The sequence below is a fragment of the Manihot esculenta genome, chromosome 6 (genome assembly GCF_001659605.2).
Source record: "Manihot esculenta cultivar AM560-2 chromosome 6, M.esculenta_v8, whole genome shotgun sequence".
In the NCBI taxonomy this organism is placed as follows: domain Eukaryota; kingdom Viridiplantae; phylum Streptophyta; class Magnoliopsida; order Malpighiales; family Euphorbiaceae; genus Manihot; species Manihot esculenta.
In genome coordinates, this window is record NC_035166.2 from 27,951,338 (window position 1) to 27,968,420 (window position 17,083).

General features: G+C 31.8%; 2 protein-coding genes across 5 annotated transcripts; one reads left to right on the forward strand and one right to left on the reverse strand.

The window, feature by feature from the left end:
* Positions 1–3,227: 3,227 nt before the first annotated feature.
* Positions 3,228–5,530, reverse strand: LOC110616623 (beta-carotene hydroxylase 2, chloroplastic). Of its 4 annotated transcripts, none has more exons than XM_043957253.1 (7): positions 4,887–5,519; positions 4,744–4,803; positions 4,560–4,631; positions 4,259–4,393; positions 3,914–4,105; positions 3,604–3,660; positions 3,228–3,488 (listed from the first exon to the last, which is right to left on the reverse strand). In XM_043957253.1, exons 1-7 carry the CDS (start codon positions 5,274–5,276, stop codon positions 3,411–3,413), a joined length of 984 nt encoding a protein of 327 aa, XP_043813188.1. In that variant the 5' UTR covers positions 5,277–5,519; the 3' UTR covers positions 3,228–3,410. The 4 variants fall into 4 exon arrangements, with proteins under 4 accessions (XP_043813188.1, XP_021614746.1, XP_043813189.1 ...); XM_021759054.2 differs by having other exon boundaries at positions 3,980–4,105; positions 4,887–5,517; XM_043957254.1 differs by lacking the exon at positions 4,744–4,803 and having other exon boundaries at positions 4,887–5,530.
* Positions 5,531–15,702: 10,172 nt separating this feature from the next.
* Positions 15,703–16,430, forward strand: LOC110618152 (protein SPIRAL1-like 5). Its single transcript, XM_021761221.2, has 2 exons — positions 15,703–15,968; positions 16,089–16,430. Exons 1-2 carry the CDS (start codon positions 15,747–15,749, stop codon positions 16,161–16,163), a joined length of 297 nt encoding a protein of 98 aa, XP_021616913.1. The 5' UTR covers positions 15,703–15,746; the 3' UTR covers positions 16,164–16,430.
* The last annotated feature ends 653 nt before the right edge of the window (positions 16,431–17,083 follow it).

The following is a 17,083-nucleotide window of genomic DNA, read 5'->3' on the forward strand; positions in this document are numbered from 1 at the left end:
AAGGGCAAAGTGCACGTGACTGCATTTCGAGTTGAAGTGACCTCGCCCATTTTCCTTTTGTATATTTGTCGGTGAAACACAAATGCATACAATTGGGACGTGGCCCAAGCATCACAGATTATCCATAGAGCTGTTTTGAACAGCACTGTTACTTTCATTAAAGCCCAATAAGGACAAATCATATAAGGAGACTAAGGCCTGATAAACAGAGCCCAACTATAAATAGGTCTGGACAAGATAACCCAATACAAATAAAGTCCAAACGACCAGAACCCTTATTGACCTAACTAGGTAGAGGCAACCGCAGCACCAGCTCATCCAGCCGAAACTCGCAGGAAACGGTACCGTATAGATGAAGGATATGCAAGTCACCCCACCATAACTCAGCCAAAGCAAAGCATTAACCAAGCTCTAGAAGGAAGAGACAACAAAGAAGCACAATCCTAAACCAGCATATATACATATATTTTTGAGAATCCATTTGAAATTGGAATTATAGTTAAAATATTAATTTGAAATTACTTTCTAGAAGAAAAATATATTTAAAATACTAAAAAAATAATAACATTAACAAATGGTTGAGCTGGTCTGTTAGGACCTTTTGTTAATATTGTTTGAGAGTAGTTTTGACTTGTTAAGTAGTACATGGGAATAGGAGAGCAAGAACATGGACCCAAAGCTCCACTAATGGTTCAATGAGCGGCTGTGAATGAAGCTTTTGTATGCCGGTCGGTGAAGAAAATCTGTTCCCAACAACCTACAAATTCTTAAATAATAACAGTAATACCTCATCGCCTACCGCAATATCAGGGCGCCGAGTTGCTGATGATCTCACCAGCTCTACGGAAGATGCTCCACCTAAGGTTGTGCGCAATTACTGCAATCTGATTTATGTTTCTGCTAGAGTTTAATCACTTGAACTGCTTAGATTTAGCCAATAAATTATTAAAATTTGTAAATTAAATAATAATTTTACTTGGGTTGAATTCAAATAGTAAATTGAAATTAATAATAATAATAGTTGGAAATTGTTATACAGTTCTAATTCAAGCAACTGAAAAATGTGGATATAAGCCATAGGAAATGCCAAAAGCCTGTGGTAGGCGCAACGTGCAAGGAAGGACAAAATCAAAGACTAATTTCATACAACTTCTATTTAGAATAAGAATTTCAAAATAAATCAATTTTTTTATTTGAAATGAAAAAAAACAATTTTTAATTTAAAAAGTCTCATTTAAAAAAAATAAAATTTTGTACGATTTGCAAATCATTTAATTTTTTTTCTCTTAAAATGAATTATACCAGTTGATTATCTTGTGACCGACAAGAAGATAATACCAATAATCGAAATTATCCCAAACTAATATAATTACAGATTAGTGGGTGTACGTCTTTATCCATATAAGTAAATAAAAGGTAAAGTGCATGAACCACTAACATCACAAATTCAATTATGTAACGTTGTTTCTGGGGAGGGATGCTAGGAAGGGCCAACACGTAGCCAATTTTGGGGGAAACAGCCACTAAAGTGGCCGCGTCATCCCCACAAAAGCTTGCATAATGGGGTCCTTCTTCACTATATTTTGGGATACCTGTCAATTCTAGTTACTCGTTCTACGATATTTACCTGGATTCTGCAAATTTATTTATTTTCTTTAAAAAAATATATTAAACATGCTGGTTATGTCTTATCACACTTGTTCACGTGAATCATACTACCAATGCGGCTAAAACAAAGCCAAAAACTGGGTCTTGAATTTTTCATAATTAATTAAATTTTTGTGTTTTGCTCTTTTTTTTTTTGGGTTTATTAAGGGTTAAATTAATATTAAGTATGCGATGGAGATACTGAAAAGGAGTAACAGATTTTGGAGAATGCAAGATAAAAAGTAGCAAAGGTGGTGGAGTTAGGCAAAAATAAAGGAGGCAGCGTTGAATTATTATTAACCAAAAGTAAAGGAGTGGATGCAAAAGTTCTGACTCATGGATGGATAGATATGAAAAATTGGCTGTGGTATTCGCATTATACACGCTTACTGTTTATTTTGACTTCCTTCCCCAGAAAATAAGAGGAAAATTAGAAAAATAAAATTTTTAAAAAAAATAATGGAAATATATGGGTCACTTTTTATTAATACTAAAACTATAATGGGTATGGTATTTTTTTTCATAAATCCTTCGTATCCCTCTTTTTCTATTTTTATATTATAAATATGAGATTTTTTATGATACCTTTGTTGCAAAATAGATATTACTTTAATAATAATTACCATAAATATGAATAAAGTATATACACTTATACAGATATATAAATATATAACAAAAATAAAATATGCTTTAATTTTGAAATATTATTTTTTTATTTAAATAATAATATTATTTCCGATTTCATATACGTAAAATTTGAAGGAAACTTCTACTAGTAATTATTATGTTAATTTTTTTAGAAAAATAGAATAATACCAATAATGAACAGAGTTTGATATTGTATATATAAATTTATTTAAATTAAAGAATAAATAATTTAAAGACCCTCACCGTTTATTTTCACTTTCCACATAATTATTTATTCCCAACTAAATAGTTATTATTTAAAAAATATAAAAATTATATAATTATTATTTATAATTAAACATATTAAATAATTATTTTTATTAAACTAGAACAATAAATCCTTAATTTTCCAAAAAAATTATTGCGTATCTATATTTTTATCTTGTATATATAAATTAATCTTTTAAACGAGTTAATCCGGAGCTATATTTTTCAGAGCCATGTGGCCCTTTGTCATTTCCAAATAACTCCGCCACCAATTGACGTTAATTTAGCCGCAGAGTTCGTGAAATAATCTTTTGAGAGAACGCTCTATCCTCGAAATACTGCTATACTTTTTGGGGAAGAAGGCGTAAATTAATAACAAGTATCTAAACATTATTAATTTTTAATAGAGTAATTTTAAAAATACCAATAAATTAATAAATTTTTCAGAAATTTAAGGATGACTCTTTCGTGAAGAAATGGCTAGTGATTTGAAGAATAATAATAGGGAGAAGTACCTGTCCTCTAATTAAGAGATTAATTATCATAAGATGTTAATGAAGAAGGTATCACGTATTTTTTATTATTTTTTTAATAAAAATTAAAATTTAAAGCGTAGCGTATGAAATTTTTTTAATTTATTCAGATACTTTTATTATTAAATTAAATTTATAAATTTATATTTTTCGTTAATAAGATGTGTATTATAGTCAAACACATTTACAATCTGAAGCTGAAAACAGTGGATACCTAATTCTAGGGGCTCAAACACAGTGGGAAGTAATTAATTGAAAATTTGATAACCCTAATCTCCTTTTGTAATAACCACTATTGTTTCTTTAAATTAACAAGTCGTCCAGAAACTGATCTCATCAGCTGCCTTTCTGCAATTTTATTCTCCTATTGATCTCTTTTTCCAACTCTTCATGGCCTCCAACTTCTTCAACTTCCTGGACCACAACGTTGGAATCAACTAATTAATTTGATGCCCTAATCACACGCTAATATTAAATATTTGATAATTATATACAATAAACGCCATATACACAAGTAGGTGAGACCCACCTTAGGTCCCAGGAATAACCCATATGGGACTCCATTGAATTTATCCGAGTGATGCAGCTGCAAAAATTAAAAAAAGTAATAAATATAAAAATCCACGGTTAGATTCTGCTAGTGCATAATAGATCCAGAACAGAAATATTAAAATTTAATTTTAAATTAATTCAAACTAATTATGTATAGTATATTATTTTTCAATCATTCAGCTCAGCTACTATTGAAATTAACGTCATATGGTTGGAAACAATCATGTGGTCGGAAACGCTAAAAATTTGATTTCCATCCAACGTTTCACTAGATGAATGGTCTTAACTGAGTCAGTAGCTAAAGGTAATAATGGTCCCGCAAGGCACAGCATCATCACCCCATTGAAATTTACCTGGTGGGCGGCAGCGACCTTCCTGAAATATGGCACGTTGGCAATGGGACCCACAGGGAATCTCTTGTGAACAAGACCATCGTGTACAAACATGTAGGCCATCCCAAACACCGTAATTCCAAGACCCTGGTCCAAGTCAAAGGATGGTTAAGGGAGACGCTCATGGGGCATTTTGGTCATATCAAAAATATTTTTTTGTCATTTAGCAATAATTTAATGATTAAACCGTTAATCAATGAACAAAATCTGATTAGAAAGATACGGGAGAGAGAAACTTACAGCTCCAAAACAAAGACCAGGAAATAGGCCCTTGTTGAAGAAGCCGAAGGAAAGAAGGCCAATAGCTGGAATTGCGTTTATTATTGCAAATACATCGTTTAGCTCAAATGGACCTTCTCTGGGTCGATGATGCGACTACAATCAAAAAATAAGTTCGACAGAAGAACAACACTCCATTATCATACAGCTTGGTTGCAAAGAGAGAAGAAACATGAGGAACTCCAAAAAATTGTAAGTTATTATCACATTAATTATTTGCATAGAAAGTTTGAAACGAGGAGGAACATGTCAATAATCATACCTCGTGCATATGCCACAAGGAAGCATGCCAGAGAGCTCTATGAGCCCACCTTGCCCAAAATTCCATTCCCACCTGAAACAAACAATACCCAATCTATCAACATCTCAATTGCCCAGAAAATACATAATGTTACAAAGCTAATAACAATAATTGAATGGAAAAGAAGAAGAAAAATGTAACCTACAGCAGCGCCCACTGATAGAGAAAATGTGCTAAATATTTCCAGTAAAGGCACCTCTCCTCCCTACGCCATAAAGATTCCAATTCAAGAATACACATACGTTGAAACTGGATTATAAGAGATAGAGGGAAGCAATTAAAACATACCTCCATTTGCCAATAAAATCTATAGTAACAAGCCATAACAGCCATGGAAGTAATCCCAAAACTAGACATCATAGCAGCAACCAAGTAAGTAAACATCTCCGATTTCTTCCTCGCCAATCTCTCCGCTGCACGAGGCGTCAAGATCTGGTAATTCACTTCTTCGGACTGATCCGACTGGAGATTATCGATCTGGACACTCTGTTTTGTATCTTCGAGGACGAAACAGACAGCAACGTTGGTTTTCCTTAGACCACCATGGAATAAACTGGGATATCGAGCTGCAGAAGGGATCGAAAAGAGTGAAGTGGGCATGGGCTTCGGGAAGTGATTGGAAGCGCGGAAATAAGGGAAGGGTTTGAAGACGGGAACGGCGGATAATCCAGCCGCCATCGTAGGTGACTTGGGCTTGCGATTGAGATGCGTTCTGTGAGGGAGGACGAGGGGAGAACAAGTTATGGTAGACGCTTAGCGGGCTACAGAGAGACAGAGAGAGAGGGAGGGAGGAGGGGTTTCGTCATGGTGGTGGAGACCGGAGAGGTTTAAGAGTGTCCTATGAGATGTGGAGGGGCTGGTCAGTTAAATGCACGAAGACCACATCTTCTTTTCGGAGGCTCTTAGGAATAAAATAAAATAGTCTGATTACAAAATGGACAAAAGGTCATATCGCGCAAAAGTAAACACACATGCACATGTCTGTTTATTTATTTAAAGAAATATATATCTTTAATTAGGTTGGGATAATACTCGCGATATGAGAAATTAAAAAGAAAAATTAGGTTATAATTATTTTAGAAAAATATTTTATTTTTTATATTTATAATATTTAAAAATTTTAATTAATAAAAAATAAATTATTTTGAAAAAATAACTTTTTTTAGAAAGAAATATTTTTTACATTTTTAAAATTTTTATCAAGTTTTTTATATATAAATTTTATTTTTTAAATTAAAATTAAGTAATGAAAATAACTTATTTTATTAAAAATATTTTACATGAAAAATATTTTTTTTTAAAAATATATATATATAAATTATTTTTTAAATATAAATTATTTTCTGTAAACAAACAAAAATGTAGTTGTAAAATAAATAACCATATTTTTATTTAATATTCAGTGGATAATTAATATGTAGATAATTTTGCTGAATAATATTCAATTTTCTTTTTATTTGTGTCCCACCCACTTCCTTTCTCTTGGTAATAGATAAGATAATCAACTTCAAAGTCTTTAAGTTACTGTTGTTACATACGTATTCCTATATAATTATGAAAGTATAATAACTTCATTTAATTATAAATTCACTCTATTTCATTGCGATTAATCGTGTTGACGATTACCTGAACCATTTCTATAATCGAAAGTTTACCGTTTTATTTAAATTTTTAAATTTAATAAGATATTTATAAAAAAAAAAAAATCATCTCATAACTGAACTAGAAAACTTGCTATAATGCTTAAGCATGCTATGAATTTAAACTTTAATGGAAAGCAATTATATGAATAAATAATTTTATTTATATAATTATAAGGGAAATAAATCACAATAATCAATAATTCACATAAAGTTAAAATACATTTTAAACAAACGACAAAGACCAAATCCAAACTAATAACAAATTCCAAACCAAACTTGAAATTACTAAAAATTGAAAAATCAAGATAGGATAATGAGTAATAAAGCAAAGAAAATATGCCAACAACAAATTCTATCTACAAGATTTCACTCTTCCATCAAAAGATTGCACATCTGGATTTTGCCTAAATCCAATAAAAACAGAAAAATATACTCTTAATTAATCCACACAATACAAAACATTAAAATTAAGAATTTAATTAATCAAAATCTTTAAAAAGATGAGCCAAATAAATCTGTATCTAAATAAACATAACTGCATCAATCAATCATATTTCACAATATAAAATATTAATCTAATGCACAATATAAAAGCCAATCTTAAAGATGGAAGACTTTGCATGGCTAGCGATCTGCAGCATGCATAGACAATGGAGATTCAATCAGTTGAAAAGAAGAAGAAAATGAGAAGATGAGGATTGGTAATTTTAAGTAAAGAATTGAGGATTTTGTTTGGTACGACAGGGAGAGAGAGAGAGAGTAGCTGAATACAATAGTAGAGATGAATCTACTATATTTTGTTAAAATAAAATAAAATAAAATAAAAAGAGCAAGAAGTTGGAAGCTGCGTTGGGATTCTGATCGCAATTGAAGAATGGAGGAAAAGAAGAATAATAACAAAGAAGGTTGTGGAAGCTAGGCTTTATAGATAGTAAAATAGAATTTTTAAATTTTTCTCACTGCTTTTGAATGAGAATCTAACGAAAAATTGAGATTTTAATAAATGGAATGCCGTAATTAGTTAACGAATTGAGTATACAGAGATATTTTAATATATTTTTAAAAATATAATAAATGAATTATGAATAATAACTATATTTAAAAATTAAATTATAAATTTCTCCAAATTATAATTATTAAATTATTAAGATGTATTAAAAGAGAGTTTTCCTTTTAAGATAACCATTTTATTTCATCAATCCTTGGCTTTAAAACTTTACACGTCAAGTTCTAAACGGTTTGGTTATTAAGCCACGTGTATACAACATCATAAGAGCATTATTATTATCATCCTTGACCAACGCAAAAAGCCAAAAACAACCTAACTACAAAACTAACGCTAACAATAATTAATTATTATCATATTATTAATTTATAATTCTTTTTTAAAAAATATACTTTTCCCGATAATACTACATATATATATAATAAAAAAATTGCTAATTTTTATAATTATAAAGACTATATATTCGTTAAATTAATAGTTAATTTTATAAATAAATAGATCATAAAATAATAAATACTGTATATAAAAATGTTGACTTCAAATGAACATTATTTTAATTTTAATGGAAATAATCCAAAAATTAACGCTTATGGACGATACATATGGCATTATAGTTTAGTGGAGCACATCCACTTTATTTGATGACTTTGTAAAAGGGCTTCATTATATAACATCCTGAAATTTTTAGTTCATTCGCCAACAAAACACGTCATGTCATTGCCATGACTTATGCATTAAATTAATAATTTTATTTTTTAAAAAATAAATATTACAATACAAGACTGCTAAATAATCAGCAGACCATTAAATTAATAATTTATGTTATACAATTAAATTATATTTTACGTCGTATAAGAAAATAAAAATTATAAATATTTAATAATCTGGCTTTTTTCTTATTTTTTCATTTTATCATTTACAATAATCTTTTAAATTGTATTCATATGTACCTTTTAAAACCTTTTAATACAACAAAATTTGCTTGTAAATTTTTCTTTTTTTGATTTGATGGGTCTTTAGTAAAGCTATAGTGGACTTTCTTTTCTTTTTTTTTTTTTTAATTTCAGTGACCTTTTAGTTTTATGTTGAATTAAAAAATATGAGCAATAATCATTTAAAGATTCGATTGTTCAATCTAGCATAATTTAGTTAATTATAGAACTAAAATTTTAACTCTTAAAAATTTGTTAAGTTATAATTTTAATGTTTAACTTTTAAGTTTTATTTAAATTTTTTTTTGTTACAATAACTTTTTAAAATTTGTTAAATTATAAAACTTAGAAAAATGTTTTTTTTTATAATATATTTTAAGAAAATATGAATTCATATTTATTTTAGTTAAAACTAAAGTGGAGGGCGATGTGTGGATGAAGGTAGTAGCGAAGGTGTCAGAATCAGAGAGGAGGATGTCAATTGGACCGTCGCAAGATTGCGGAGGTGCCGACAACAAATCACATTGCTTCTTTCCAAATTGATAACTTCCCAGTATAATCGCTAACCTACCAATACCTTTCTCGATTAATGTTGTCTGCCACTTGGACTCACTTCATTGGTTAGAAGTGTTTATACATGTCTACTTTCTTGCCGTATGGTCTTGACACCTGGCAAGCACGTTAGCTCCTATAGTATATCTTTGCCGAAAGAGAAGAAGTGCATGTACATTTTCCATTGTTAAATCAACTTTTTTTTTTTAAAGGCAGAAAAATTGTATTGATAAAGGTTGATACAGAACAACCTTGATCCTACATAAAATCAATCAGGTTTTTAAGATTAACATAACAAAAATACATCAAATTCTTAAAATTTATAAACTCAAAATAATTTTATATCTGAAAGAAAAATTAATAAAATATAGAAAAATTAAAAATAAATATACTCACTTTATAAAGTAAATTGATCGATGGTAGCTAAATATCGATCACAATTACTTAAAATCTCCTTCTACTAAAGTCAAAAAGTAAAAGGAATATTGACGTACAAGAAAATTTTATCTGCACGTTTTTGAATTAGAGATAAATTTCACTATAGAAAAATGAACAACGACAAAAGAAAAAAGAGTAACTAACTAAAAAATAAAACATTAAGCACCATCGTAACAACACCTGTTTTTAAGGAGACCCTTAAATAAAAAAAATCATTAGCTATAAAAAAATGTATACTTTTCCGTTAATAATAATTTTCAACACTTCACGAGTCTCTTCTAAGTATTAAGTACCATCGTAACAATACCTATTTTAAAGAGATTACTTTTCGATGAATAACATATCTCCAATGCTTCACAGATCTCCTCTAACAATCCACACTGGACCTTTAAACCACATGGAGCTATCGATCGAGAAAAAAACTGCATGCAAATAACATAACAGAAAGCCAACAAAACAATGAACAACTGTAGATTTTAAAAGAGTAAAAACAACATAGGTCGAATCTAAGGATTCATTCAAAAATCTCCACAGGGTCTACCAAACAACACAATACTATATATAAAACCATTTAGAAGTTGGAAAAAAAAACCATCATCCTTATAAAGAGGAGGAAGAGGTCTCTACTGCTGAGATAGGTCAGAAGAGACAAATGGGAGACTTATTTCCAAAAAAAGAAATCCAAATAAGAGAAAAATACTCTCCAGACCTTTTAGAGAGAGAATGAATTGTATTACTATATAATAAAATTTGAAATATATTTATATTGAAAATAATATTTACATCGTATTTAGATTTTTAATATTTTAATATTATATTTTTAAAATTTGAAATGCTATTTTATTTATAATAATATTTATAATATTATATATCATATTATATTAATAGATTATTTTATGTAATTATTTAAAACAAAAAAAAATATAATTGCTGCTTTAAAAATTTACCATCTATTAAATAGGTTAACAATGTGAATTTCCGTTAGGTTCGATTTCCTTCAAATATCTATTGAGTAAAGATAATTACTGCTTCAAAATATATTTTACATAAACTATTAAATTAAAGGTTATAAAATCAAATAACTTCAGATATTAATTAATTAATAATTAAATTTTGAATATGTTCAAATAATTTAAAATAAATTTAAAATTTTATATATTTTAAACGGACTCTATTTCTATTATCTTAACTGCAGCATTAAAAAAAGATAATTACTGCTTCAAAATATATTTTACATAAATTATTAAATCAAAAGTTATAAAATCAAATAACTTCAGATATTAATTAAATAATAATTGAATTTTGAATATGTTTAAATAATTTAAAATAAATTTGAAATTTTATATATTTTAAACGGACTCTATTTCTATTATCTTACCTAAGAAAAAGAGAAGGTAGGCAGCCCAACAAAAACAAAAACATGAGAAGTTTTGTGTGTTTTGATAGGCATGTGAGATTGGGCTCAGTTTTAGTTGGAGTCCTAAGTCATTTAAGGCTGGCCCAACCCACAATTTTAGCATCACTTATTTGTACCTATGTTTTTTTAATTATTATTATTATTTTCATTTCAGCCCAACTTAATCAAATTTAAATATATATTTATTTTTAATATCATATATATTATGTCTTATTTTGTTATTTTATTATCCTCTTTTTCCGATAAGAATAAAATTTTTTTCGCTGTATTGGGTACACGAGACGAGAGTGTTATTATATACAATTTAGTTTTTGGGTATTACTATTATTAACAAGTCAGTTTTTATATTTTCAAAAATTTATTAAAATATTCTTATATTTTATTTTCGTCAACTAAATAGTCATTCTGTTCTATTTTTCATTAAAAATAAATAAAGGATGAGAAAGAAAATTTTTAAAATCTAATTTTGCTCTCAAATAAAACCCTTTATTTAGTTCTTGGATATTACTATTATTAACAAGTCAGTTCTTACATTTTTAAAAATTAATTAAAACGTTTTTATCTTTTCTCATATCTATTAAAACGTCGTTACTTTTCATTTCCGTCAATGAAATAGTCCCTCCTTCTCCGCCTCCGCCTCCTCCTTCTTATCGTTTCTTTCCATCAACGAAACAGTCCCTGCTCTTCCGCCTCCTCCTCCTCCTCCAAAAAGAAAAAAAAAAATAAAAAATATGATGATGATGAAGGAGAAGAAGAAGAAGAAGAAGAATCTTCTCCTTCTCCTTAAAGAGAAGAATAAAAAGAAGAATAAAAAAGAATCAAAGAAGAAGAAGAAGAAAAAGAAGAACCAAAGAAGAAGAAGAAGAGGGGGAAGAATCAATGATGATGAAGAAGAAGAAGATGGGGAAGAATCAATGAAGAAGAAGAAGAAGGAGGAGGAGGAGGAAAAGAAGTGGGTAATTTAGTCTTTTGTTATATTTTTAACTGTAGAAATAAATAAAAGGATTATTTTATTGACGGAGAGAAAAAATAAGGACGTTTTAATAGGTTTCTAAAAATGCAGGGACTGACTTATTAATAATGGTAATACTCAGGGACTAAATTGTAAATCTTCCTTATATAAAATGTAATTGTGGAAAGTTTTTTTTTTTTTTGAAAAGGAGAGAAATATCATTAACTCAAAGCGATTAAAGAAACTATATGAGGAGGAGAGATATGAACCTAAACTCCTTGACCTGACTCAGAATGAGCCGATATTACTAGAACATGAGCGACATCATTCGAAGACCTGTGAATAAAACCACATCTTGCTTCTTCATAACTGGATAGAAGCAATTTACAATCTTGAACCAAAAGACCAAAAGGTGATAAATCATCTAACGAAACATTGTTAATGGACACAACAAGAACTTGAGCATCCGATTCGAAAAGAACTCGATCCCATCCGCACTCTTTAATCCAGCTCAACGCCTCTCGAAAAGCCATTGTCTCAGCACACTTAACCTCCATCTGACTGCAAAAACAGCCTGCTTTAGCAGCCATAAATCTACCATTAGCATCTCGGACTACACAGTCGAAGCCTAGTGAACTTCGTTGCGAGTTTAAAGAGGCATCAATATTAACCTTAATCCAACCCTGCGGTAGAGGAGACCAGACAGTCAAAGCCGATACAATATTGGTGCAGCTGGTAGAATCAGAGCAGGCCCCTCTCCATTGCTGCAAAAAATTCAGTGCCATGAAGAACACACTACTCGCAGTTCGACTCTGAGCTTTCCAAACAACATTATTTCTGTTATGCCACAAAGTCCAATATATCATTAGAATAAGGGAAGCATTCTCCGCAGAAGCAGTAAGGAAGGCTAAAGAGAACCACTCCCTAAGAGAGGCAGCGAAGAATGCAGGCCAACCCAAAGGCGAACTCAACCAGCAACTGCGGGCAAAAGGACATTGAACAAGAATATGCAAGACAGTTTCAGGAGCCTCATGACACAACGGACACATCGAATCAACCGGAACTCTCCTGGACTGAAGCAAAGAGAGGCAATGAACAATATTAACTAAAGCACGCCAGCAGAAATTAAGCATTTTAGGAGGCACCTTCGTCTTCCAAAAACGACTCCATATCTCACTACTTTCCCTATGTCGAAACCCAGCAACCAGAAATCTGTAAGCACTCTTAACAGAATAGTGACCCTTGGACGCAAACTTCCAGCACCACGCATCTGGGTGCGAAGAAAGTCTTAGAGGGATGTTCAAAATACAACTCCTATCTCTGTCATTGAACAACTGAGCTATTAAACTCTCATTCCATCTATGGCCGATCATAAGATCTCAACAACAGAAAGAGTACAATTCGGAGGAGGGGGTGTAGAAACCAATGAGTCGAGCGCCTCTTTCAACCAAGGGTGAGACCAAATAGAAACTGACCTGCCATTCCCAATTCTCCAATAAGCACCAGCTTTAACCAGACTTCGATTCGCCCATATACTACACCACAAAAAGCTAGGATTGTGGCCCAAAGAAGGTTCAAAAAAAGACGTTGTCGGAAAATAACGAGCCTTAAGAATGCGGGCCACTAAAGAATGAGGCCTGGTAATAATGTTCCAACCTTGCTTACCAAGCATGGCTAAGTTAAACTCATGGAGCGATTTAAATCCTAACCCGCCGTCCAGTCTGTGCTTTGCCATTCTATGCCAACCCAGCCAGTGAATACCACGATTTTGATCAGCACCCTTACTCCACCAATACCGGGTCATCATACGCTGCAAATCAGCACATAAAGTCCGAGGCAGTAAAAACAAACTCATAACATAGTTTTGCAAAGCTTGGAGGACTGTTTTCAAGAGGACCTCTTTACCTGCTTGGGACATCGCACGATGCTTTCATGAATTTAGCCGCTTCCACAAACGGTCCTTAACAAAACTGAACACTTCCCTCTTGTTACTACCAACATGAGAAGGGAGTTCCAAATAATTACCCAAATCCGGCTTCTCCTCAACCTGAAATACTGAACAGATAGAATCCCGAAGAGCCACAGGAATATACTTGCTGAAAGAAATAGATGATTTTTGAAAGTTAACCAATTGTCCAGATGCGTTCTCATAGATGCGAAGAATACGCTTGAACTCCAACGCCTCTTGAACATTTGCTCTGAAGAAAATCAAGCTATCGTCCGCGAAAAAAAGGTGGGAGATCTGCGGGCCACCCCATGATATCCTGAACCCATGAAGACTGCCACGATTTATACTGTCTTGCAGAAGGCGGGATAGCCCCTCAGCACAAAGAATGAATAAATCAGGCAACAAGGGATCTCCTTGCCTCAGTTCCCTCGTTGGTTAGATAGGGCCGATTTCCCTGCCATCATGCAGAATCTAATAACAAATAATGGAGATACAAGAAAACACCAAAGCAACTCATCGCTGCGCAAACCCCATACGGATGAGCATGTCACGAATGAAATCCCACTCCAGTCTATCATAGGCTTTGCTGATGTCCATTTTAAGGGCCCCAGATAACTCTTTCTTTCGATGAAACATATTAAAGCCATGCATAGCCTCAAAAGCTAAGATTATATTGTCCTGAATGCTGCGCCCAGAAATAAAAGCGCTCTGGCTTTCCGAGACAATAGACGGCAAGATGGACTTAAGCCGGTTAACTATCATCTGAGTCATGATCTTATAAACCACGTTACAGAGGGCAATAGGACGCAAATCACTCATTCGCTCAGGGACACCCTTCTTAGGTATCAAAACTAAAGCAGTCTCATTCAATTTCGAGGGGAGAGACCCTGAATGCAAGCAATCAATACAAAAACGAGACACATCCCCACCAATAATATCCCAATAATACTGGAAAAAATCAGGATTGAAACCATTTAACTCAGGAGATTTATCAATTTTTATAGAAAAAGCTGCAGATTTTACCTCGTCACAACTGTAAGGAGCTAAAAGAGATGTAGGTAAAAACAGCTACATTTAATTTGATATTTTCATATTGTGTATTTACTACATAATTTATGCATTCTAACAATACAAACAGAATGAAAAGCCATGCATCGTTGATTTGAGAGATTCATTGCATTGGCTTGCTCAATAATAATTTAGGGTTAGCTGAACTAACCAGTAGTGGAGACATCAACTCTATTATCATGGAAAGCTTTTGCCTGTCAATCAGCTAAAGCCGGAAACACAGCAAAAGATGCTCATGTTCATGTCATGTCTGGTGTAAGTATTATGAATTAAAATATATTCATGCAAAATCTAGGAAGGGGAAGCAGGGGAATTTGAAGTCATAGTGATAATGATAATCCTGTGAATTGCAGCATATTCCTTGCAAAATGTGAGTGGAGCATTGAATTTTGGTTGAGAAATAAACAATGTCAATGGGTGAACTAGTGGAAATGGATACTGATCTTAATTAAGAATTAATGGAGTAAAGCAAGAAAAGGAAAAAACAAAGTATGAGTCATGTCAGATTTCTCAGTCATGATTGAAAGTGGATTCTTAAGGTTAATGGCATATTGTTTAGACCACATGACACTGACAGCCGACCCAACTCTCAATTTAAGGTTTACAATTTCCTAAACCGTACGTTCTGATCATATCATTATCATTTATTTAGTTTTAAAATTTTTATTTATATATTAAAACAAAGAGCATACACAAGTTATCATGCATGTTAAAACTTACACGCAAATTGCATTATTAATCAAAGTGCTGAGCCATTCTCTTCTGTTAAAATTACTATAAACATAGATGAAACAATAGTTTACAGGTTATCTGAATCCAACTAAAAGAATTCCATTTCATTGATGTGGGCAAAAGAACAGCTCTTGATTGTAATGTAACTATCTGCCACCTGATCAGCTTTTGCCAAAAAGGAAACTATGTAATAATACTACCACAAAATGTTAAAACTACAAATACATGGGTTGACGAATGGATGACGAGAGCATTGATGCATTTAAACATTAAGCATGCGATTAACAAGTGAATATAGTTTTTATTTTGTTAATTGAAAGAAAAAGGCATGATTGAAAGCTTATTGGCGACTAATATTACAGAAATATTATATATAAAAAAAGAATAGTAGCCTTGAATATTAGATTATATATAAAGCATATCCAGCTTTGTGTATAGTTGAGTATTTGTGAAGGAAAATATGAGCCGAGGAGGAAGTTACGGCGGTGGGAAAAGTTCACTTGGCTACTTGTTTGGTTCAGATGAGCAGCCAAACGAAACTCGAGCCCCACCACCAGTTGTCAAGGCACCCTGGGGTGATGACAACAGCACCAACACACCCCAAGACAATCCTTCAAAGAAACTAAACGTCTCAAACAATTATCACAGAGCTCAGGGCCAGAATTCAGGCAACTTCCTCACTGTAAGTGAAGATTAGCATAGTTAAAGTTTTTCAACTTGACTGCAGTAGCTAGCTAGTGCGTGTGCTAAATTTCTTGGATCTTGGTCTTAGATTTGCTGATATATAAACTATTTTCATCAGGATCGTCCAACAACAAAGGTTCAGTCAGCTCCTGGGGGAGAATCATCTGTTGGGTACTTGTTTGGAGACAAGTGATCATTGATGCTATGCTTCGTCCTTCCTACTCTAAAATATGTGATTAAGGTTTGCAGTTGATCCCATGAATAAGGGTTTTGTGTGTTCCCATAAAGCAGCTGTGTGTCCAAATCGTAAAGCTAGTGTGATTGTGAATATAGACAATGAAGTGTGGTATTGGGTAACAAGTTATATCTAGCTTTGTACTTTTAATCATTGGAAGAAAGTGGCTGTATCATATAAAGTTCTTGAATTTATTACTTTTTAAATCGTGGGTCATTGATATTCAATACCTGGTCTGGTACTTTCCAAATTAATTTAATATTATATTATCAAGCTGTTCAGTACGTTTAGCATATAAAAACAAGTGGCTTCTCATAGACTTTTCTGATTACACAGTTAAGCTCATTTGCTGGTTTGGATCTCTGACTCTTCCATGGCAAAGTGCACAGTAATACATATAAATATGTAACATCACCATTCAGATTTTGTAGTCACTTCATGAAATAAGGTCTGTAGGATTTTCTCTGTATCAAGAAAATTTCCTTTGCCGTTAAATAGAAGCAGCTGAGCTGGAGTGAGAATGAGGGTGTAAGCTACAGAAAGAGTTATATCAAGTGGAAAGTTGAGAGAAAATGAAAGGGAAAAAACAAGAGTGTTTATCTATGTATTTTATTTGTTTGAACTTCTTCTTTTGAAATTAATTTCTTTGTTTATTGTGTTTGTGATTTTTTTTTTTTTATTTATCTTTGTTGAAAGCTAACTTCAACTTCCCTCGTTATTTATGCCTTCTTTATCAAAACTCTTTCTTTAACAGCTTGATGTAAAATTCCAAGATTTGAGTGTCTTGAATCTTGTTTTCTTGAGAGAGATTTTTATGGAAATTTTCTGTAAGCTGCTGAATTTTATTTAAAATAATATTATGATTTGATCTTGACATT